At 38.2% G+C, this 24,770-nt stretch overlaps 1 protein-coding gene and 1 long non-coding RNA gene across 2 annotated transcripts; one reads left to right on the forward strand and one right to left on the reverse strand.

The window, feature by feature from the left end:
• Positions 1–1,089: 1,089 nt before the first annotated feature.
• Positions 1,090–24,505, reverse strand: LOC125258516. Its single transcript, XM_048175501.1, has 4 exons — positions 24,229–24,505; positions 4,214–5,384; positions 3,876–4,084; positions 1,090–1,568 (listed from the first exon to the last, which is right to left on the reverse strand). The coding sequence occupies exons 2-4, from the start codon at positions 4,530–4,532 to the stop codon at positions 1,392–1,394; spliced, it is 705 nt and encodes a 234-aa protein (XP_048031458.1). The 5' UTR covers positions 4,533–5,384; positions 24,229–24,505; the 3' UTR covers positions 1,090–1,391.
• On the forward strand, positions 13,330–16,313 carry LOC125258517. Its single transcript, XR_007182643.1, has 2 exons — positions 13,330–13,445; positions 16,112–16,313. It is a non-coding gene; the product is annotated as an uncharacterized LOC125258517 (long non-coding RNA).
• Positions 24,506–24,770: the final 265 nt, after the last annotated feature.

The raw sequence follows: 24,770 nt of genomic DNA on the forward strand, positions 1-24,770 counted from the left end.
CGCTGTGCCTCAGCAGCAGCGGGACCCGATCCCTGGGGAACACTCGCCGCGGCGCCTTCTTTATCTTTCTCGAAGAACGCCCGGCGTGAACGGAGTGTACGGAGCGTTAACTTTTCGCAATGCACACAGACAGCTCCCTCGAGAGCTGCCTGGGCATGCTCCACTCCCAAACAGGCTACACATAACTCGTGTGTATCCCCGCCCGTGATGAAGCGAGGGCAGGGAGAAGCACACTGAACAAACTGCTGCTTGCCTGTCGCCATATTTATAAATGTGTCTTTCTATATATATATAAGTGCTTGGTAGACTGAAAATACTCTTGCCCTCGGACTAAGAGATATTTTCGAGCTGTAGAACAGACAGACAACACCAAATAAGACACACAATACACAGAGCGCTTGCTGAAGACGCAGAAGCTAGCGTTCTTTGTTCTCAGGGGTGCTTTATAGTTTCCTGGTCCGTGACGTCACCCGCTCTGACGTCCCGTTACACTATTGGTTCGATTACACAAGTGCTTCAAGACGTAATCACGCAGAGGCGTTCCCAAAGCGACTACGCAGCGTCGATGTTCCCATGAAAGGGAACTTCAAAACAGTGAATCATTTTGAGAAGCAATTTGGTTCAATTGATTCGAAGCTTTGAAAAGCTTCATTTCTTCCATCACTAGTTTTTGCAGAAAACAAAGTTGTCTTTCCTTGCCATCTCCAAATAATTTTCACAACTAGAACACTGTTTTTTTTTTTTATGCTTTTAACTTGATGATTAATAGCCTATACTACATCTGCTCATCTTGGCTCTAGCCTGGTTTAGTCAAACAGTCGGAGACTAGTCATATATTTTCTGCTGTGTAGAAGATATCAAACTGATGTCAAAATAACCACATGATCTGCAGCTTGTATTTTTTTTTATTGCGGCACACTACATGTTTAGCAGAAATGGCTTGAATGAAGAACATTTGGTGCTTGATAAAATATTAAGAGGAAGATGATTATCATAAATGAGTGCTTGTGGTGTGTAGACTACTACAACCTTGATGCACACTGAAACATTAGAAAAAGACTTTTTGAATGATTAAGATACAATGAAATGTTTAATGTCTTTAGTCTTTATTGTGTGACATAGACATCAGTCATGTGACCAGACCCACCACAAGATCTATAAACCATAATGAAATGCAAAGCAATTTTAAGAGAGATATTCATAAATTGAGACATAGAATAGGGGAATAATATTCCTAACAAACACTCAGTAAAGTATATGTATGTTGAACAGTAATTGAAAGAATGATTACAAAGCATTACAAAAATGACAAGATAAGCTCTATGCATTAATGTGTGTATGCCTTATAAAGAGCGTTTAAAGTGTGAATGGAAGCATCAGATCTCTGTCACTCAGGAGCCCTGAGGATTGATCTTCTTCAGCTTCTCCATGACGGACTCATACTGCGTAATCCTTTCAGCCTCTGAGAATGAAGACGGATTGATCTCCAGGAATTTATATGCAGTCTTAGACTGAGCGCTGAAGATGCCCTGTGCTCTCTGACAGCATACACCAAATCTCTTCCAGTCCTGAAAGATTAAAGACAGCATTAATCACAACACATTCACTAAAAATACATCAACATAAACTCATGATGTGTCTGAAATCACTCACTATTGCCTACAGGTGCTGGTCATATAATTAGAATATCATCAAAAAGTTGATTTATTTCACTAATTCCATTCAAAAAGTGAAACTTGTATATTATATTCATTCATTACACACAGACTGATATATTTCAATTGTTTATTTCTTTTAATTTTGATGATTATAACTGACAACTAAGGAAAATCCCAAATTCAGTATCTCAGAAAATTAGAATATTGTGAAAAGGTTCAATATTGAAGACACCTGGTGCCACACTCTAATCAGCTAATTAACTCAAAACACCTGCAAAGGCCTTTAAATGGTCTCTCAGTCTAGTTCTGTAGGCTACACAATCATGGGGAAGACTGCTGACTTGACAGTTGTCCAAAAGACGACCATTGACACCTTGCACAAGGAGGGCAAGACACAAAAGGTCATTGCAAAAGAGGCTGGCTGTTCACAGAGCTCTGTGTCCAAGCACATTAATAGAGAGGCGAAGGGAAGGAAAAGATGTGGTAGAAAAAAAGTGTACAAGCAATAGGGATAACCGCACCCTGGAGAGGATTGTGAAACAAAACCCATTCAAAAATTTGGGGGAGATTCACAAAGAGTGGACTGCAGCTGGAGTCAGTGCTTCAAGAACCACTACGCACAGACGTATGCAAGACATGGGTTTCAGCTGTCGCATTCCTTGTGTCAAGCCACTCTTGAACAACAGACAGCGTCAGAAGTGTCTCGCCTGGGCTAAAGACAAAAAGGACTGGACTGCTGCTGAGTGGTCCAAAGTTATGTTCTCTGATGAAAGTAAATTTTGCATTTCCTTTGGAAATCAGGGTCCCAGAGTCTGGAGGAAGAGAGGAGAGGCACACAATCCACGTTGCTTGAGGTTTGAGGTGCCATGTCATCTGCTGGTGTTGGTCCACTGTGTTTTCTGAGCACTTCATACTTCCTGCTGCTGACCAACTTTACAGAGATGCAGATTTCATTTTCCAACAGGACTTGGCACCTGCACACAGTGCCAAAGCTACCAGTACCTGGTTTAAGGACCATGGTATCCCTGTTCTTAATTGGCCAGCAAACTCGCCTGACCTTAACCCCATAGAAAATCTATGGGGTATTGTGAAGAGGAAGATGCGATATGCCAGACCCAACAATGCAGAAGAGCTGAAGGCCACTATCAGAGCAACCTGGGCTCTCATAACACCTGAGCAGTGCCACAGACTGATCGACTCCATGCCACGCCACATTGCTGCAGTAATTCAGGCAAAAGGAGCCCCAACTAAGTATTGAGTGCTGTACATGCTCATACTTTGCATGTTCATACTTTTCAGTTGGCCAAGATTTCTAAAAATCCTTTCTTTGTATTGGTCTTAAGTAATATTCTAATTTTCTGAGATACTGAATTTGGGATTTTCCTTAGTTGTCAGTTATAATCATCAAAATTAAAAGAAATAAACATTTGAAATATATCAGTCTGTGTGTAATGAATGAATATAATATACAAGTTTCACTTTTTGAATGGAATTAGTGAAATAAATCAACTTTTTGATGATATTCTAATTATATGACCAGCACCTGTACATAGTAAAGGTCATGGCAACATTATTATTTTTCCATTACTTTACCTTAAAATAATTTAACCAATTTCAACTTCAAATAATGATCTGCACGGATAAATTATTTATAATAAACATTTCAATATTGCATATAAAAAACAAGATTAGTCAATTTCATGGATTTCATTTCTGTCATTAATTATTCACCCTCATGTCGTTTCACACATGTAAGACCTTCCTTCATCTTTGGTACACAAATTAAGATATTTTTGATGAAATCCGAGAGATTTCTGACTCCTCCTTTTAATGATGTCTTTAGACCCTTTCTGGGCCTAAATTTTGAAATTTGGAATGACATTGCTGTGTTTAATGGGAGATCAGAAACCTCTCAGATTTCATCAAAAATATCTTAATTTATATTCTGAAGATGAACGAAAGTCTTACAGTTGTGGAACGACATGAGGGTGAGTGATTAATGACAGAAATTTAATTTTTGGGTGAACTAACCCCTTTATTCTTCATGACCATATTCTACATCCCTTTATCCTACCCAATACCTAAACTCAACTACCTTACTAACTACTAATAAGCAGTAATTAGGAGTTTGAAGCAATATTTAATAGTGAGAATTGGACCCTAATCTAAAGTGTGACCCAACTTTCACCAGAAGCATTTACTCAACGTCTAACTAACCATTTTTGCGTCATCAATGGAGTCCAGAAACTCCTTCTTCGTGTGTTTCAGGTCATCAATCAGTTCCTCCCCAACAAAGGTCTTGTCTTTCAGTGTGCCCAGCGTAACAGACACTTTCTCCCAGAACTTTTTAAAATCAACCAGAATTTGTCGGATTTGATCAAGACACCTCTGCACTTCCTTCAGGTGGACAGGATTGGGAATCATACCTGAACAAACAACATACATCAGATTCTGATTCATGAAAGATCATTGGGTGAACATGTAAACAGCATGATGTGCACACTGATGCATTAACGTTAGTAATAATCATTTTAAAAGCACAGAGAGACTCTCACTCTGTTGTAATTTGCAATTGGCCAACTGAAGATCAGTCCGTTTGATTTTGATGTTCCACGCTTGGATTCTCAGACTGTTCTTTTCAAGGACGAGACTGTTCAGTTCGGCTTGTTTAGCAAGAATAGCAGCATCATTATAGTGTCGATTAAATGAGAACAAGCCCCATAAAAAAGAATAACGGTAATTTCTATTATTTATGATCAGATAAAGCAGCTCTTGGGTGCTTTTTTCAATTCTTTTCTCAATATCCTCCATATCTTTGACATTTTTGTTCAGCTCCAGTTCAAGCTTGGCCAAAGCATCCTCCAGAGCCTTCATCTCGACAGTGTGTTCATTTAATTTGGTTCCAGTCTCCTTCTGTTCTTTAAACACATCACTGGTGCAATTCCCCACACTTTTGGTTTGTTGATCATACCTGAAAAATAGGGTGCATGTACAGTGATATAGTCTGGATTTCACAAACACAACAACACAGACTCTGAACAATTTTCTTTAAGAGGACCTATTCTGCCCTTTTACACAGTCTTGATATTGTTTTTGGGCTCTACTAGAACAGGTTTGAATGCTCATTATTTTTCCTATACTCTTCATTGTTGCTGCTTCTCTCTTCCCAGTCTGTCAGTAAATTCAGAGTTAGTTCACCCCAAAATGAAAATTCAGCCATTAATTACTCGTTCCAAACTTGTAAGATTTTCTTTCATCTTCGGAACACAAATGAAGATCTTTTTTGATAAAATCTGACAGCATCCTGTCCTTCCATTCACTCCCTTTGCAACTTGATCTTTGATGTCTCAAAAAGAGATCGGACTAATCTATATGAATCAAGTGGTTTAGTCCAAATTTTCTGAAGAGACTCTATTGCTTTTTAAGCACAAGATTTGATCTTGTGCGTCATTCAGGTTAGGTTGAGCTGATCAATGTTTACATGTGAGTAAAAGCCAAGAAAATAATTGTTCACTGTGTACTGATAAGAAAATTGATTGTTTGTTTTGAAAAACTTCATAAATGTTTTCACCTCGTCACCATGTCATCCACAGCTCTGATGATGTCCATGATCCATGTTCTGGCTTTCTCCAGGTACGTCACAGCCAGTCTGGGTCTGTTCCTCTTAACAGCTTTTATCAGTTTTGGGAACAGCGAGGTGACCAGGTTGGAACTCGTGCCGGCACACTACAAGAAAACGAGGATAATTAATCCACAAGGATAAGTTTCATACAAGCAGCAACCTTCTTTCCTCTCTCTTGAAACCAACACGGAAGTGACAAAGTGCAATTCATCGACTGGCCACTAGAGACAGACTCCAAAAAGGAGTCAATCCCATAGAACCCCCATGTTAAAAAACTTTACAGAAGAAAATAATATGTTTACAGCCTGGTACAAAAATTCCAGCCTCTGAACTTGGCATCTCATGCCGTGTTTGTGCTTTTTTCAGGATTATTTCTTACTATTATCAAATAATATGGCTTGCTGTGCGGTGAATGGTCGAGACAGATGTACGTCTGTGTACATGTGCCCACAAGTGGAAGATAAACAGACCACACGTTGTTGAATCGGCTTGGCATTGGCATTGGCAATGGCTGGAGAATATGCCTCTTAAGACGCCTCAAAATCCGATAGCACTACTTGGATATTATAACTAAAACTGCAGCACTATTTTGAAAAAGATACTTTGGATGCAGTCTCATTTGTTTGTGAGGCTCCAATGTATAAGATCTTATACAGTTTTACAACATAAACGCTGCTCAGATTGCATAATTTCTCGATAGAGAGTAGATTGTTCAGAAGAAATATGACGCAAACAAATGGACAATATATCAATATTTCTTAGATTAACGTTTTTGTGGACAAAAAGTGCTATTGGATGTTTTTCAATGGATGCTTATCATGGGCACGGATATTTCATTACAAAGGTATGAAGTCCCATTTTGATTTTGCATGCTGTCATTTGCACACCCAACACAAATTACAAAATTACTGCTGCTGGAGCATCTATATATCGTAAAACAAACACCATAGATTGATAGTAAACCTTTAAATGATGTATAATTTGTCATCATTATTAATATTTTAGATAGTATCTAAGATAGATAGATAGCTCCTTGAGCTAACTTGATCATGTCGAGCTGGGAGGGTGTGGTTTCAGCAACCAGGCACCTCAACTCCACCCACATCCCGCCTCTTTGCCCATTTTCAGTTATCCTGGAGTGACACGCTGCCAAGATGGCGACGGCCGGCTCCACCCATTTTGGGCTTCAAAAATGCTCTTCAGAAACCTACGGGTGAAGTCATGGATGCTACGTCCATGTATTATACAGTCTATGCTTTCATAAAAGAAACATTTGTTGGCCCAGTGCACTAGTATCTATGTAAGCTTATTTCCACCTCAGAATAAAAATGTATACACTTGGAACTGCATGCACATGCAGAATCCTGAGGAAAAAGTAATTTTTGAATTAGCATGATGAAATTAAGTTAATTCACAAGATGAATTAGTCTCACCTTCAGCAGAAGAGCCTCAGAGGATCCGAACAGCATTTGTGTTTCAATAGCTTGGTCTCTGATCATACGCTCTAGCTTTGAGAAGCGTCCCAGACACAAGAATGACAGATTATAGAGGAGAGCCGTTCGCTCCGCAGATGGAAGAAGCTCCTGGATGAAGTCTGGGCTCCATGTGGATTCACTGACGACAAGCTCTGAGACACCAAACCGCACATTAGTGATGTTCAACAACCTCTAGGGTTCAATCATGGGTGAAATGTGTCATAACGTTTTTATATATGTGCAAGTCTTGGTTCCTCAAATAAAAGTTTCTTGCTCAAATAAAATTAAAGAGGTGTGTGAACTCGCAAGTATGATGTCAGACACTTTAATATGCTCTGGCCCCCTCCCTGTTCACCAGGGTGACGAGATACGCAAGAAGCCAGGCGTTTGATAGCCAGCTTTACGACTGGTGGTGAACCAGAACTACCAACTACAAGAAATTAGTCTGTAGTGGCAGAGTTTGAGGAGTGAGTAAACATGCCCTTCAATGAAACTGCAGATGATGTTGAGAATTACATCAGCTGCAACCACGACATAGAAGATGAGTGGGATCTCCTGGGCTGGTGGAAAACCAAAAGCTGTGTTTTACTGTTACTGTCAAGATTGGCTCGTACCAAACATCCCTGCAAGTAGTAGCAGCAGCTAGAGGAAGTTCAGTGCAGCTGGACAAACATTTAATCACAGGAGGATGGCACCGCCAACTGTCAGCGCCATTCTCTTCCTTCATAACTCGTACTGAGAAGGATATATTCAATAGTCAATGGTTTTACTCATTTTTTTTTTTAAGCAAACTTTGTTTTGAAGTTCAAAATTTGAGTTCCAGAGGAATTCATGTGACTCAAAAACTTCAGCACATAATAACCTAGAATACTTGTCTGCTCTGTTAAGTCATCATTGTCAGTTAGGACCCTGGGTGTGCTCTTATACCAATCTTTTATCTGAAAGCCACATTTCCAACAGTTGGTTCATGCATTCATGACTTTAAGGCTAGATTACTGTAATGCTCTACTGGGTGGTTCCCCTGCACACCTAATAAACAAACTCCAGCTGGTCCAAAACGCAGCAGCTAGAGTTCTTACTAGAACCAGAAATTATGACCATATTAGCCCGGTTCTGTCAACACTCCATTGGTTCCCTATTAAATATCATTCGTTTGTTGGCCCCCGATTGAGCCTAGTTTCTCCCAAGGTTTTGTCTTCCATTCTGTCACATGATGGAGTTTGGGTTCCTTGCCACTGTCTCCTCTGGCTTGCTTTGTTGGGGACACCTACTATTCAACAATATTATATAGATGATATGCACTAAATGAATAACCATGGTTAATTTGTGGTTACCATGATTTAACTATATTAACCAAGGTTTTTTGGTTTTATTTAGCAAAACCATGGTTAATTTTTGTAAGTGCCATTCAGACCTCTACCACCAAGCACAGAAGTGAAACTCCACCTATCATCATGATGTATTGTTACACCCCTACCACCTATATCAACCAAAAACAGATAAATAGCACATACTTTCAACATTTACTTTCCTTCTACATTCTGATGCAAAGCAGTTTGGCAAATCTGCTGTAACTCATTCAGTTGGAGTTCACATAACTTTAAGTGAAATGCACTTTCAGTAACATTTTGAGAATTTGAGTAGGGTGAACTTGTTTCACTTAGTAAATGTGACTTTGTTTTTACATTGATGGATTCATATCATAGTATGCATGCAGTCTGTTGCATTAAGATTATAAAAAAACTTGCTGGTTGTCCTTGCTGTATCGAAGATCAATTTTGAGGTCTCGAGTTGCATTGGTAGAACATAACGTTCTGTGTGAAATCATGGAACTCGAATCACAAGCCACATTAAAGCTTCTTCCAGACATTTGCTACCTTGAAGGGAAATTATAAAATGTATACAACACTGTTATTTCAGAATAAATGAAATGAAAAGTGTCTCACCTGTGGAATTGGACATGTTTTTTTTTTGTTCAACTGAGCGTAGACTGGTAATGCATCCAAAGGTAAGGTCTCTAAAAAATATGACAGAAAATGTGATGCAATTAGAATCAACAATTAGAATTGTTTACAACTTAAGGGGTGTATTTACAATACTCTCCTCTTATGTTATATAATTAGTAGGTAATCAGATAAATAGTCTTCTTAATTTTGTACATCTATTCAGATAATGTTACTGATAATGTCTTATTTCCAAACTTTCAGTTTTAGCTAAGATCATCACAGAACCATCACTGGTTGTGATCAATTATCCTATTGGTGCCTTGGACAGAAAATAAGGCAGCATTGCCTTTTCAACCTTTTATAAATAAGGTTGAAAAGGACATTCAAGCTACACTACACCTGTATGCAGATGACTATTATTTATTCATATGCTCCCTCCATAATACAGGCAGTGGAAAAGCTTCAGATTGCATTTGTGAAGAAGAAGTGTGCTTAAAGGGTCATGAAACCCCCCTGTTTTACCCTGGTCGTTCACACCTCAAAGCTCAAAAAAGTCTGTTAAAATGGGCATGTAAAGCTCTGGAAAAGTGGGAGTGTGGGGGGGTGGGGAGAGAGAGAGAGGGGAGAGAACAATCAATGAAGCACAGACATAGAACACACTCATTATACAGAATAATGAATATTAATATATGAGCACGGAGAAAATGACAACAAACTCCCAAGCACAAGGGAGAAATGCGAAAGAATATTTAATAGGGCTAATAATAGGCTACTTTGCTTACGTTTACGAGCATTGCAGTCTCAAAATCAGTCTTTTGTCCATTAGAATAATCATGTCGTCGTGTTCAGATAGGCTACACCACTGTATCCGTGTCCAGTTTGCACATATAATTCATTTGAAGAAGACTTGATGAAGTATGTGTGCATAACTACAGCGTGCTGGTTAATGTTTGGTGCAGGAGAATGTGTGAAATAAAAACTTTAAACACGGATACTTTATTCTGTATGAGCTATAGGATCCACGTGGCTAGTGTTGTTAAACACAACGCGAAGCTCCGCACTGAAACCGATACACGGGGAGCGCGCATATCATAACAGTCGTATTTTTTATGTGTTTGTATTCAAACTCTAGACTGACCGCATCGCGAGCAAAATACAAACAACACTCATGTGCTGCTGTGCTGAGGGAAACATATACGGCTCGCGTGTTTGAATGCAGCTAGAGCAGGCAGAGGTGAATGAGCCGCACTTTTGTGACATTTGAATTCTCCGCTGTAATGCGATCTCACGTGAACATATTTTCCATTTGTGCTGGTAGATTACAGCAAAACAATCCACATGCACCCAAACCTCTGCTCTGGTCGCGTCTCAGGAAAACACATTGTGTTGTAGCACTGAGGAAACGAACACCAACGATATGTCTCTGAATGACAAGAGACCGAGGCGAGAGAAGTGATACTTCCTCAGGCATAATACTGCAATTATAATCTTATGCATACTACAGTGCAGTGATTGGATTAAATGAGCTTTATGTCATGAATATATGCCGAGAATCGCTCGAAATGGTCTACGTCAGCATGTTCGACCATGCCCATACTTGGGCCGAAAGTACACAATGACGTCAGATTTTGACGTTGCTCCGCAGCTTTTCAAACCAGAAGACAGAAATCGCTCTGAAAAATGCAAAAATAACTCTTTTTCACTTATGAATAACATTAATGAGTACCTTTAGTGTTTTCAATGATGTGCAGCCTATACATATCTGTTTACATCTCAAAAAAGTGTTTTGGGGTTTCATGACCTTTTAATTGTACTGAAAGTGTACTTTTTGTGTACTTAAATCCTGAAAAGTATACTTTTTAAAAAAGTGCACTTGAAGATCACCTCTGGAGTCTCAGTCACCTCTGGAGTCTGTTTTCATTTGCCACTTTAGTGTACTTAAGGAGAGTACACTTTAATGACAATATTAACACACTAGTAAAAATTTACTTTAATGTCTAATCCATTTTTATTTAAACATACATTTTAATAAATCATTATGTTTTTGCAGTGCTTTAAGGAAGTACACTTATTTTGATGTGTTGACTAATACACTAAAGCACGTCAAATAATTGATTTTAATTTCGACTTAAGTGTGTTGTCCAAAATTACATTTGTTAATGTATTTTAAATGTGTTTAGTTTTTAATATATATGGTGTGCCTTAAAGGATTAGTTCACTTTCAAATAAAAATTTCCTGATAATTTACTCACCCCCATGTCATCCAAGATGTTCATGTCTTTCTTTCTTCAGTCGAAAAGAAATGAAGGTTTTTGATGAAAACATTCCAGGATTTTTCTCCTTATAGTGGACTTCAATGGGCACCAAACGGTTGAAGGTCAAAATTACAGTTTCAGTGCAGCTTCAAAGGGCTTTAAACGATACCAGACAAGGAATAAGAGTCTTATCTAGAGAAACGATTGGTCATTTTCGTAAAAAAAAATACAACTGTATATGCTTTATATAAACAAATGATCACCTTCCAAGTGCTTCAGCTTTCTGTATTCCTCAAAAAGCTTACGCTGTATGTCCTACACCTTCCCTATTCTACTTACAGAAAAAAACGTAACTGGAGCCGCGTTCGTTCCATAAGTAGAATAGGGAAGACGTAGGACATACAGCATAAACTTTTTGAAGAATACGGAAAGCATAAGCACTTGGAAGGTGATCATTTGTTTATATAAAGCATATACAGTTGTATTTTTTTTATGAAAATGACCGATCGTTTCTCTAGATAAGTCCCTTATTCCTCGTCTGGTATCATTTAAAGCTCTTTGAAGCTCCACTGAAACTGTACATTTTGACCTTCAACCATTTGGTGCCCATTGAAGTCCACTATAAGGAGAAAAATCCTGGAATGTTTTCATCAAAAACCTTCATTTCTTTTCGACTGAAGAAAGAAAGACATGAACATCTTGGATGACATGGGGGTGAGTAAATTATCAGGAAATTTTTATTTGAAAGTGGAACTAATCCTTTAATGCACTTGAAATGTATTTTTCTTCTAAACTTCAATACACTTGCTTATACAGTACAAATTATTGTCAATGTTCATCACCAGCTTCCTGAACTCAACTACAAGTGATAGTTTTCTACATAAGTGTCATTTATGAGAGTACTGTACTTAATGTAATAGTAATGTACTGTACTTTACATCTGTGTACAGAATACTTTCAATGTCATCATGTTGTTCAAATGGTTAGTACACTTTTACTTTAATAAAACTCGTTAATTTACATAATGCTAGCTGGTGTAGCCTAGTTAGGATAGCCACTACAAAGTATATTTAAAGTAAATTGTGAATAGAAAGTATAATACACTTACCGTATATTCTGTGTTCTCCTGAAAGACTTCAGCTGTCTTATGCTTACAGACAGCAGTATTTATAGCTCAAATCCAGATATCATGTGATGATGTGGTGAATCAGGGATGGAATTATGACTTGCCAAGGCCCTGGGGCCAATTACCTCTCTCACACACACCGTTCCCATTTCCATTGTTTCCCTTATTTGTACAAATTAAGTATATTAGGAAAATGGTACAAAAGCTGTCACTGGGGCGTTACCCCTTTCAAAAGGTACACCTTTGTATGTAAAGAGTGTTATGGTGCATATTAGTACTGTGAGTGCATATTAGTAACTTAAAGATACATATTGGTACCAAAAGTGTACATATGAGTACCTATTAGAACCTTTTTAAAGGGTACCGTCTCAGTGACAGCTTTTGTACCTTTTTTCTGAGCGTGTAGAATTGAACATGTAGTGATGATCATGAATATTCAAAACATTCTCACTCTGAGGCCTCAAATCCCACCATATAGTTTCATAATGAACTGAAAATATTTTACACAACTTTAACATTTTGCGCCATTGCTTTGGCAAAGTATCTGTCAAACGAACTAAAATCTAATTACAAAAGGCTATGATTTAATTAAACGTATTAATTGCAGACTTTGCTCACATGATCGGTGTGGCTCATATCACAATTTTTACATTTTAAATCATAAGCGTGCTAAAACATACTCTATTGCTCTCTCTCTAGACCCATTTTGTAGGATAATTTTGAATTTTAGCAAGAAAAAAAAATAGCCTATGTTTTAAAATTTAGTCTCACTTCAACTTATAGAAAATGGGCAGTTATATTGTAATAATAAATAGTTATTTTTTCCAATAACTTTCAATCGAAGCATTCACCATGCTCACCCAGCTAATTAGGTGCTGAGACCTATATGTATATCACATAAAAAATACAGAAAAGGTCTGCAGTCTTGTTTAACGTTCGTCATCTCCTGTGTATAACGAACTTTTCTGTATTTTTAATCCAGTAACTTTCACACAAGGACAGGAGCTCAAAGTTCAAATAAATAAAACAGGATGGGACAACAGTTCTATAAGCGGTTTTGGGGCCTTCACATTCACATAGTGTCATAAGCAGAAGAGGACAGACGAGGGAGGTTGTTAAACAACATGTCTTTATTGCAGATATACTGTATGTGTATAGGATCAGAGCGGGAATGCAACAGGTAATGGGAATATGGCAGATGATAGTATGCAGTAGACTTAGCTGGCTGTAACACAGTGTTTCTTGTGCAGGTGACATGGTGGCGATGCAGGTTGATGAACAGAGGATCGAGGAAGACGACGATGAAGGGGAACAGATGATGACAGACAAAAAACAAATCAGGAACAACAGGTCGGTATCTGAGGTGAGTCAAACTGGAAAAGGTCTGTGGAATTTCTCAGACGAGACCAGACAAAGATAAGAAGGGATCGGTGGCAGATAAAGGGTGCGCTGATGAGGACGTGCAGGTGCAGGAAATCTGGAATCAGGAGGTGAGATGTGGCAGGTGTGGTGATGGCTGACTGAGTGCAGGTGTGTGGTTAAGGAGGAATGTTGAGCTATGTAGTGCAGAGAGAGTGACTGTGACACATAAGGCCCAACTGGGAGCCCTCATAGTCCGAGGACCTTGCTTGTTTAAATGGCCTTGTATGAGACATATATTCAAGCATAAATAAACATTTGTTTTCACTGTTGATGGGTTTCTGGGTTTCAGCACTCAAAATATCTGTATATAGTCAATAGTAAATTGCAAATCTACTTGTACCATCTTTAAATATATAAAAAAATATATTAGCATCATGCTTTTACCCATTTTCACAATACAACTTTTAACATACTTTAAAGTAGTTGTAATTTAGCATATTTTCTGAAAATATATATTTTAGAAAAATATACTTAAAGGGTTAGCTCACCCGAAAATAATGTCATTTATTCCTCACCCTCATGTCGATCCACACCCGTAAGACCTTCATTCATCTTCAGAACACAAATTAAGATATTTTTGTTGAAATCCGATGGCTCGGTGAGGCCTGAGCAATGACATTTCTTCTCTCGAGATCCATTAATGTACTAAAAACATATTTAAATCAGTTCATGTGAGTACAGTGGTTCAATATTAATATTATAAAGCCGCGAGAATATTTTTGGAGCGCCAAAAAAAACAAAATAACGACTTATTTAGTGATGGACGATTTCAAAACACTGCTTCAGGAAGCTTCGGAGCGTTATGAATCTTTTTTGTCGAATCATGATTCGAAACCGCCATGTCAAACCACCAAACTGCTGAAATCACGTGACTTTGGTGCTCCGAACCGCTGATTCAGAAGCTTCATGAAGCAGTGTTTTTCAATGTTTAATGCATATTGGATCAGCATTGAAATTTTGATGAGTCGACAGCACACATGGGTGGAGACAGTGGCACTGAACTAACAGTGATTTATAGTTGGTGTGTATCTCTGCAGAACACTAGTGGGTGTTTCTCAATCAGTGGGGCGTTTTTAATCCACAGTGGGCTTTTACGCGATTTGGATTAATCCACCAGGGGCTTGGTGTGGGGTGGGCCTTCATAATTTTAGCAAGTCTGTTAAAAAATGGTTGAAACATGCATTTTAGTTTGAAATTGGTAAACGCTATTTTGGTTTTGCATGTGCACTTCTCAGCAGTCTAATCAATTCCTCCTCATTCGAGAGAAAACACAGGTGCATCTCATACAGTCGTGTTGTTTGTTGAACCACCTGACTTCTCTGGGTTTCAAACAATGGTGCATCTTCCGTATAATTTCTCTGTTCTTTTTTTTTGTGTTTGTAATTTGCATTTGATTTATTGTTACTGAATCTAATAAGATATATTAGTTATTTATTTAAAAGTGTTATTAAAGTGTTTGAATAAACCATCCATTTTCTAAATTCCTAAAAAGTGCATGCATCTTGCTTTAGTAATATTTATTTTTATTAAAGTTCCAATAACATTTATTGAAGTGTGAGTGACATGAATGTGAGCAAGAATATCATACTTTACACAGAGCCCATGTATTGCATCTATTACTCAATGCTTCCAGAGCACCTTGATTTCTTTCCTTGAACAGGGATGAAGACAGATGAGGATGGACAAATTAAAAAAATGAGATGCACCCTCTTGATAAATTTGATATTGATAATACATTGAGTTGTAGTCCATAGGATTATCTTCTGGGACTTGATGCGATCGCATGTCCAGAGATCGGATATTTATCGGATTCAAAACCACATTTTGGAAGTGGCTCAGATCGGATCCTGTGTGGATTTTTGTGTTTACACGTGTGCATTTAATTTTCGATCTCTGTCAGATGTGAGCAAAAGATCAGATGTTTTGTGCCAGTGTAAATGCAGCCTTTGTGTCTTATCCTGCTCCCTCATTACTGCTTAATCAGCTAATCATTCATGTTCCTGAATCTGTATTAAATTTGAAGAACGTAACTGATATCCACTTAGTTTCCCCTTTTTCCACTAAAAACACAATAAAAAATGACACCTTGTGTTTGAGAAAATGACTAACATGGCTATTTTGTGATATTTAAACAGATTGAGATCTATATAAGGTTAATCTGCAGCTTTAAAGACATTTTCATTAAAAAAAAAACTAAACTCTTTTATTCTAAAATATAAACTTGTTATATGAATATTATATAGTTTCACAGAAATGAACTGAGATTTATGTAATGCAGTTCAGAGGTGTTTATTCCTCTCAATCCTGCCTGGAAATGTTCATTGATCCTAATGACCTTGATTAATTGCTTCAGGTGTGTTTAATTAGAGCTGGAGATGAACTTGGGTGGAAAGATTAGACGCTTTCCCATAGTGTTATTGAAGGTGTTGATAAATAGATTAAATTGACATAATTTAACACTATTAAAAATATAGTTATAATATTCTGTGTTTGGCAGTTTATAAAAAGTGACTCATATTGTGTTTAACATTTTAACACTCTTGAATGTGACTTTATATGACAACTGAATTGTCTTGCTCTTAAGTAACATCATGCTTTCTTTTTCAGATTTCAGAGAACCCAAAGGAAAAGAGGCAGTCGTCTGATGCAAGCCAGATTTTGAAAACTTATGATGACATAAGACTTAAGCAATGTTATTTCTAAAGGATGTAATGCTTTTGTCCTTTATGCCTCACTCTTAAAGCATTTAATTTTCTCTTTGTCATTGTTTGAGTTAAACTGTCAAATAAAATAAACTGGAAAGGTGTCATTTATGTTTTTAAAAGTTTTCCCAAACCTTTGAAAAGGTCAGAAATTTGCTGATGCACCACTGAAGTGTAGCTGAAATATTAATGTTGTTCAGAACCTTATTTTAAGTTGACATTTTAGTTCAATCAACATCACATTAACATTGATCAAACAATATTATAGCCAAACTAATGATTATTTTTGTTAATTTCAATATTGATTCAGCATCAGTTATGTAGAATCAACATCATAGTGTAACGTTGATTCAACAATATTACCATTGATTATTTTTGTAAATTTCAATGTTGTTCAACATCAGTTATGTAGAATCAATCATTGTGTAACTTTACTTTACGATGCAATCTCCAGTCTTAGATCAAATAATTTTTTTTAAATGAAAAAATAACAGGCTTGATCATGTTAAACAAGTCACATCCCCAGCCAGCAGAGCCATGTGGGGCCCAAATGGGTTTGACCTGGGCTATCTAACTGGGACCCAGCCAGTTTTGCACCCAGTTTCCATGTAGGCCCCACATGGATTTGCCCAGATGAAATGAACACTGCTTAGTGTGCACACTACAGGCTGTTTAATGTAACACTTAATCAGTGTTGGAGGTAATGAGATAATTAAGTGATTGAATAATGATTTTGTATTAGTGAAGAACACCTGCTGTTAACAAGCAGAATCACTGAAGGAAAGAGAAACACAAGAACTACTTCCAGCCACAGCCGTGGATGAAATCAACTGAAGATAAAATACATTACATCTCTCAAGATCTGATTAAACAACTCCACAAACAACATTAGCTTCACTTATTACTAACCAGACTGACTTTATTTCTGTCAGACATCTACAGAAGTTCGTATTAAGTATTAAGAAGAGGCTTAGATGTTGATTACTTATTTGAAAGTAATAGTTTGATTTGATGTTACCATTGTGGCGATCACTGTGTGCTTTAGTCAGGCTCTTGACTTTTTAACATTAGTTTTTCTCTTGATAGCTGTGTCTGTTTGTTATGTGAGAACAGCAAGAGAAAATATAATCAGATGCTGTAAGCTGATTGATGGTAAGAATATAATCATCATATATTGGCTTAACTCATTGATATTATGTGGGAGGTTTATACGGGTAGCATGTTATTAATTCTGTTTTATTGTTATGATTCTACAGCCAGAGAATAATAGAATTTCATCAGAACATCAAACGATTTATAACACCATTTACATATTTTGGGCTCCTGTGAGTTTTACTCGCACACAGATATCAAGAATCAGCATATGAATCTCAGCAATGGTGACATGCTTCATGGTGCAATGCATTCTGGGTGCCTCATACGAAACTTATCCATGGCTCCCAGAATGCATTGCACCATGAAGCATGTCACCATTGCTGAGATTCATACGCTGATTCTAACATACGCAGTCGCCTAGTTTAGATAAAGTTGCACAATTAAAATGAAAAATGACACACAAGGTATCATGTAAGTCTAAATAAACATTACCATTGATTTTTTTGTTCACCATTGTTTCAACATTAAATGAGGGTGCATGTTAAAAAAATATCACTTTGTAATGTTGAATCAATAATATTACCATTGATATGAGGTTGAAATCTCAACATTAACTGAGGGTGCAAGAGTGATACTGAAACAACATCACTTTGTACGCATCAACACTGACTCGACATATTATCAATGGTTATGTTATCTGGGTTAAATAAATTCAGTGTCTGCCAAAACCCTGGATTACAACATATTCTGATGTTTTATTAATGAACTATGATCTCCAGAACATGTCCTCGAGGTAATTGCATGTGCCAACAAAGTGTAATGGAGGTGTCATTACTTCATTATTTCACTAGTTCTTACAGTTACCTGGCGGGGCATGTAATATTTCAACAATAACACATCAGAATATGTTGTAAAGCATGATTTTGTTAGAGAATGTCGGCACATACAGTAGTAGCACATATAAGAGACCTTATGATAAAATGATGGTGATGGTGACCTCTGACCCCGCCACGCCCCTCCCCCACCCAGACCATTAACGTCATGCCCACCTACGTCACGTTGACCTTTGACATTGGATTATCCTCTGGGGATTCGATATGACCAAAGCATATTGGAATAGTGATGTTGGCCTACAGACCTTTGGCTAAATTGAACATGGATTGTTTTTTTACTTTTGCACGGTATATTTGAGTTCCTAAGGTTTGTTTATGACTGCAGATATCGGGTCACATCTGTAGGCCACGTGTGCTGGCATCTCATGGGCATTTTATGAGGATCTCATTTCTATATATGTGCAAGTGACGAAAAATAACAAAAGAATATGCATGGTTTATTTTGTGAATCAGATTATGTACACGCAAACAAACACACAATTGGATGTATAAAAGGGAATAATACTCTTCTTTTAAAGAAGATTGTAATACAATTGTAACACTCTGAACAATAGTCAAGTCACCTTTATTTATATAGCGCTTTTTACAATGCAGATTGTGTCAAAGCAGCTTTACAGTGATAACTGGTGTATAATTGTGGCTGCACAGCAGCTCTTAAAGAATAGTGTCAATGCAGACAGATCAAAGCACTGTTGAATATCAAATGTCAAGTGTCCCCAACTAAGCAAGCCAAAAGCGACAGCGGCAAGAACCCAAACTCCAACAGGTGACATCAGGTGGCAAACAGGTGTTAAAATGGAGAAAAAAAACCTTGGGAGAAACCAGGCTTAGTCGAGGGGCCTGTTCTCCTCTGGCGAACAGTGCTTTGTTACGATTCAGGTTGCTATCATAAGTCCGATAGGATCGCAACATTCAAAGTATTTATTCCAGTTCCATCCAGATGAGGATCGTATTCATCACGCCGGTATGGACGGTCTGTTGAGGAACTGTGGCACTGGCTGTCGTGTCGATGATGTCTTCACAATGGATGATCTAGTCGACTCGATCTCTGCTGATACTTCAGGGCTGCGTTGTGGTCGTGTCAAGGCGCAGGTCCTTGGTCTCAGCGGCCCGGCCCAGATCCGGTTGACTACGGTAAACCTCGGGATAAACAGAAAGACTAATATTAGCGTAGATGCCATTCTTCTTCTGATGTAACGAGTACATCTGGTGTTATAGGAAGTGTTCCCGGTTCCGGCTGACCTAATTTATGCAGCCTAATAATCCTTTAACGGATTTGAAAATATAAATTGATAATGTGTTATGTGTATGCCAGGTTAAAGAGATGCGTTTTTAGTCTAGATTTAAACTGACAGAGTGTGTCTGCATCCCGAACAATGCTAGGAAGATTGTTCCAGAGTTTGGGTGCCAAATAGGAGAAGGATCTACCGCCTGCTGTTGATTTTGATATTTTAGGTATTATCAGCTGGCCTGAATTCTGAGATCGCAATAAACGTGAAGGACTATAATGCATTAAGAGCTCGCTCAGGTACTGGGGAGCTAAACCATTTAGTGCTTTGTAACTAATTAGCAATATTTTAAAATCTATACGATGTTCAACAGGAAGCCAATGCAGTGATGACAGAACTGGGCTAATATGGTCATACTTCCTAGTTCTAGTAAGAACTCTAGCTGCTGCGTTTTGTACGAGCTGTAATAACAAACAATCACAATAGTTCTATAGTTAATAGTTAATATCTTAGGGGCATTATGTTTCTTTGATTTTTTTTCTTTAAACAAGTTTTTCTGAAATACAGTGTTTTACCACAGTTTTATTTTTTAACATCACCATTCTTTTTTCGTCTGTAATTGTAACCATGGCATGTTTGTTTTTTATTTATCACTTTCATATTCCACTTAGTCCAAAAAAACTCCTACATTTAGCAATAATGTTAGTGAATGTTTCTTTCAGAGAACACAAGGACTATATATACACACAGGGGCAAACAAGCTAAACGAGGAACAAGATACACCTGGGGATCAATCAGAGAACTCATCAACATGAAAAAAGCTACAATTGACCAACAGTCATGGATGGCACTAGGACAGAAAGTAACAAAAGAGTCGACGCATAAGACGGGGCAAACAGGTTGGGATCATGACAGGACTTGTGAGGAGAGTTAGGGTTCGTCTTGTTGATAAAAAATCTTGGAGACGAGGGAGTGTTTCCTTAACTCTATGTCCTTAACTTTATATGTAACTAAATTGGGACAGAGTGTCAACCATTTGAGGAATAAATTTGGTCACGGCTTAATAAGAAATGTGAAAATGTGGGTCCCACAGCCAAACCAGTTGAAAACCACTGGTATCTGATTCTTCTAAAGTGGACATATAAATAAGACTTTCTTTTTCTATATAACTGTTTGTCTAGATTTTACAGTGTATGTTAAAGAGGACTGTGATGGAGCGGTAAAGCCGCCTTATAGAGGGATTCCATTCTTTAAATTCACCATGACAACAGAGACTCACACGTCACAACAACTGAATCCTTACAAAACAACAAGTTCTGATGATGGATTTCTCTCTAAACACACTCATTTACCATAATGATAGGGTTAACACTTTAATATTTTGTATTACAGACAATTCTAGAAAAGTGACACATTTCACTAACTACACACATATTCATTTTAGTTTAACTTTCACAACCTGCAAGGGATTGTTGAAATGAATTAGGAAACACTGACACCTAGGGGCCATGTGAGAATACTTCTGTCTGAAAACTTTCACTGATTTACTAACAGTTTTGTCACATATGTACTTTATACTTCATACATCATACTTTATGGGGGGTAATAACATTAACCATCATAATAACTTTGTTTTCATCGATATAGGCCTATGCTAATTCAATAAATATTCATTGTCTTATCGTCATCCTTAAAAGAGTAAAACAAAAACTCCCAACAGGAATGAAACATTTTAACAAGTGTACATCATTGTATTCATTATTTTGTGCTCAGACAATATATGACAATGATTCAGACAACCGTTAAGATCAGATGAATTAGCATGTTACCTACAGGTGATATACAGATATTTTGGATTCATTCACTAAATCATCATGTATTTTGTGTACAGTCTTGTTATGAAAGCAAACACTTGGCCTTGAGCAGAGTTAAAGGGTTAATTATCCAAAAATGAAAATACTGTCATCATTTACTCACCCTCATGTCGTTCCGAACCTGTAAGACTTTCGTTCATCTAACCTACATACTGCCATTTTAGCTCATGGTTTGACTCATTTTCTAAAGTTATTTTCTAAGCCAATCACCTGAGATGAGTTGCAAGAAAATGGCGTCATGTCAACACTGATTGGCTTATAACACCACAGGACACAATTCAGCATAGCATATATACATACTACATTTAAATGGCAGACCCTTTCTACATTTAAATGGCAGTTCCCTTTCGAGGGAACTTGCGCTGCATCGGAACATCACTTTGGGGAACGAAATTCCCACTGCGCCACACCAACTAGAGTCTACCCTGGTGTGAAGCTTGTCAAAGCACAACTCAGGACAAGATGACTTGAGAACCCGGCATGGATGGAAGATCCAAGCTGTAATAACTTATGAAAGTGTGTGGGGAGGCCCAGCCAGCTGCATCACAGACATCTTGAAGGGAAGCCCCTGATAACAGGGCCTTGAAGAATGCCACTCCGCTAGTCGGGTAGGCAAATTGCACGCCTCGTATGCTTAAGAGATAGCCTCCACAATGTTTAGAGGCAGGGGAACCCTTCTTAAGTGACCCAATGTACACAAGTAGCTGGTCCGACTTCCTCCAACCTGAGGACCTATACGTATGTAGGCCTCTAAGGCTCTAACAGGGCATAATAAATGTAGCTTCTCATGATCACCCGACACATGTGGTGGAGGATGAAAAGCCTGCAGAATAACAGACCATGCCACGTTTGATGGCACCTTGGGTACATAGCCCTCCCAGGAGGCTAGTGGGAGCAACGGAAAGAGCCTGCAGGTCCACAACTCTTTTAAGGGACGTAATAGGCCACTTTGAAAGAGAGAAACTTCTCCGCCACCTTGTCAATGGGTTAATACATAAACATAAAGTTTCCTCGTGGAGGGAGCTCTAAAGTTTATAATGGTCTCAACACTGCAGAGGTCTCATGTACAGCAGGCCAAAATGTATTACGTTGGACGCTGCTGCCAGAAGCCCCAGCTCTCTCTCTGAAAGTGTTTGACTGTGATGGCTTGGGCTAGCTTGATGTTGGTGACTATAGTCAAGATGGTCTCTATACGAGCAGGAGAAAACTGTGCTGCATCATAACACAGTCCAATGTCACCCCCAGGAACGTAGTTCTCTACTGGGGAGACAGCGAGCCGTTCTTGACGTCTAGTCTCAACCCCATGCACCATATATGGTGAAGAACGACATCTCATCATGAGTTCAGGAACTCATCCTTCATGTCACACATTGCAATCAGATCCTCCCCAACAAAGGTCTCCTCTTTCAGTGTGTCCAGCGTAACACCCACTTTCTCCCAGAACTTTTTAAGATCAACCAGAATTTGTCGTGTCCTCTGGACTTCCTTCAGGTGGACAGGACTGGGTATCGCACCTGGACAGACAACATACAACAGATTCTGATTCATGAGAGATCATTGGGAGCCTTCAGGCTGTGATGAACATGTAAACAGCATGATAATTTAAAAGCACAGAGAGACTCTCACCCAGTAGTATTTTGGAATTGGCCAACTTCAGCTGAAGATCAGTCAGTTGGATTTTGATGTTCCACTCTTTGGTTCGCAGACTGTTCTTTTCAGAGTTGAGATTGGACAGCTCGGATTGTTTAGCAGCAATGCCAGGCATGTTCGAAGCATCTTGGTGGCATGCAAAAAATGGAACAAAAGCTCTGAGAAACCAGGCACATTGTTTTTGTTGTTCATATTGTCTGACTTGATTCTGTAGTTCATTGTTTTTGTCTTGATATCTTCTCTCAATTTCCTCCATATTTTTGACATTGCTTCTCAGCTCCTTTTCAAGATTGGCCACAGCATCCTCCAGACCCTTCACCTCATCAGTTTGTTTCGTTATTTTTTCTTCGGTCTCTTTCTGTTCTTGATACACATCACTGGTGCATGTTTTCACATTTCGGGTTTGTTGGTCATACCTGAAAAATAGGTTGCATGTACAGTGATATGATCCACCAGTTTCACATGACAACAACACGCTACTAACGCAACTCAAGCAGGCCCCACCCACCGGGTGCGATTTATTTAAATGAGGAATATCTCTGAGGAGAATCTCAAAACTACAATGTTGGCTTTTAATGAACTGTGCACTTCTGTAGTTTGTATCACAACACTCTCCAACAGTGGAATGCTACTTTTAATTCTTTTCAGTCTAATTCCTAGTCAAAATACAAAATCATAGTTTTATATATCATTTGTGATTGCATTTTCTAAAGATATGGCCAGACATGCAGTCAACCAATAACATTAGAGTGACAGCACTAGGAACGCCCACAAGCATCTTTACAGTAGAGAGACTAGCAACATACAGTAACAAAGTCACTGGCAGTGTGAACAGGGGTTAAGAAAGCAAGAAAATCATTTGTTTGCGGTGTACTGATTGTTTGTTGTAAAATGCAAAACTTCAGTGTTTTTACCTCTTCACAATGTCATCCACGGCTCTAATGATGTCATTGATCCATGTTCTGGCTTTCTCCAGGTATTGTACAGCCAGAACGGATTTATTCTTCAGAACAGCATTCTTCAGCATCGGGAACAGTGAAGAGACCAGGTTGGAACTTGTGCCAACACACTACGAGAAAACATCATCATATATATATATTAGTCAATTACGAAAGAAGAAACATTAGTTCACAATTTCAGAAGCATCTAAACTGGATTTGTTTTTTTCACATAATACTTGCATGTCAAAATAACAGCATGGCTTTGAAACGACATAAGGGTGGGTAAATAAAGACAGACTTTTTACAATATGTAAAGCAGAACATGATGAATTAGTCTCACCTTCAGCAGAACAGCCTCAGAGGTTCCGAACAGCATTTGTGTTTCAATAGCTTGGTCTCTGATCATACGTTCCAGCTTTGGGAAGCCTCCCAGACACAAGAATGACAGATTATAGAGGAGAGCCGTTCGCTCCGCAGATGGAAGAAGCTCCTGGATGAACTCTGGACTCTATGTGGATTCACTGATGGCAAACTGAGAATCATCTGATGACATACAAACCAAACATTAGTGATGTTCAACTACCTCAGGTTCAATCATGAATGAAATGTGTAATTTATTTTTATGTGCCAGCCTTGGTTACTCTCAGTGTTTCTTGTTGAAATAACATTAAAGAGGTGTGTGAACTCATAAGTATGATGTCAGCCACTTTAATATGCTCTGGCCCCCTCCCTTTTCGCCGAGGTGATGACATATATGTAAGAAGCCAGGCATTGGATCAGAACCGGCAACTAAAAGAAGCTAGACTGTAGTGACAAAGTTTGAGGAATGAGTAAATGTGAATACAATGAATACAATGCTGAATAAAGTCGTAGTTTTTGTTA

Source organism: Megalobrama amblycephala, linkage group LG22 (assembly GCF_018812025.1).
Source record: "Megalobrama amblycephala isolate DHTTF-2021 linkage group LG22, ASM1881202v1, whole genome shotgun sequence".
In the NCBI taxonomy this organism is placed as follows: Eukaryota; Metazoa; Chordata; class Actinopteri; order Cypriniformes; family Xenocyprididae; genus Megalobrama; species Megalobrama amblycephala.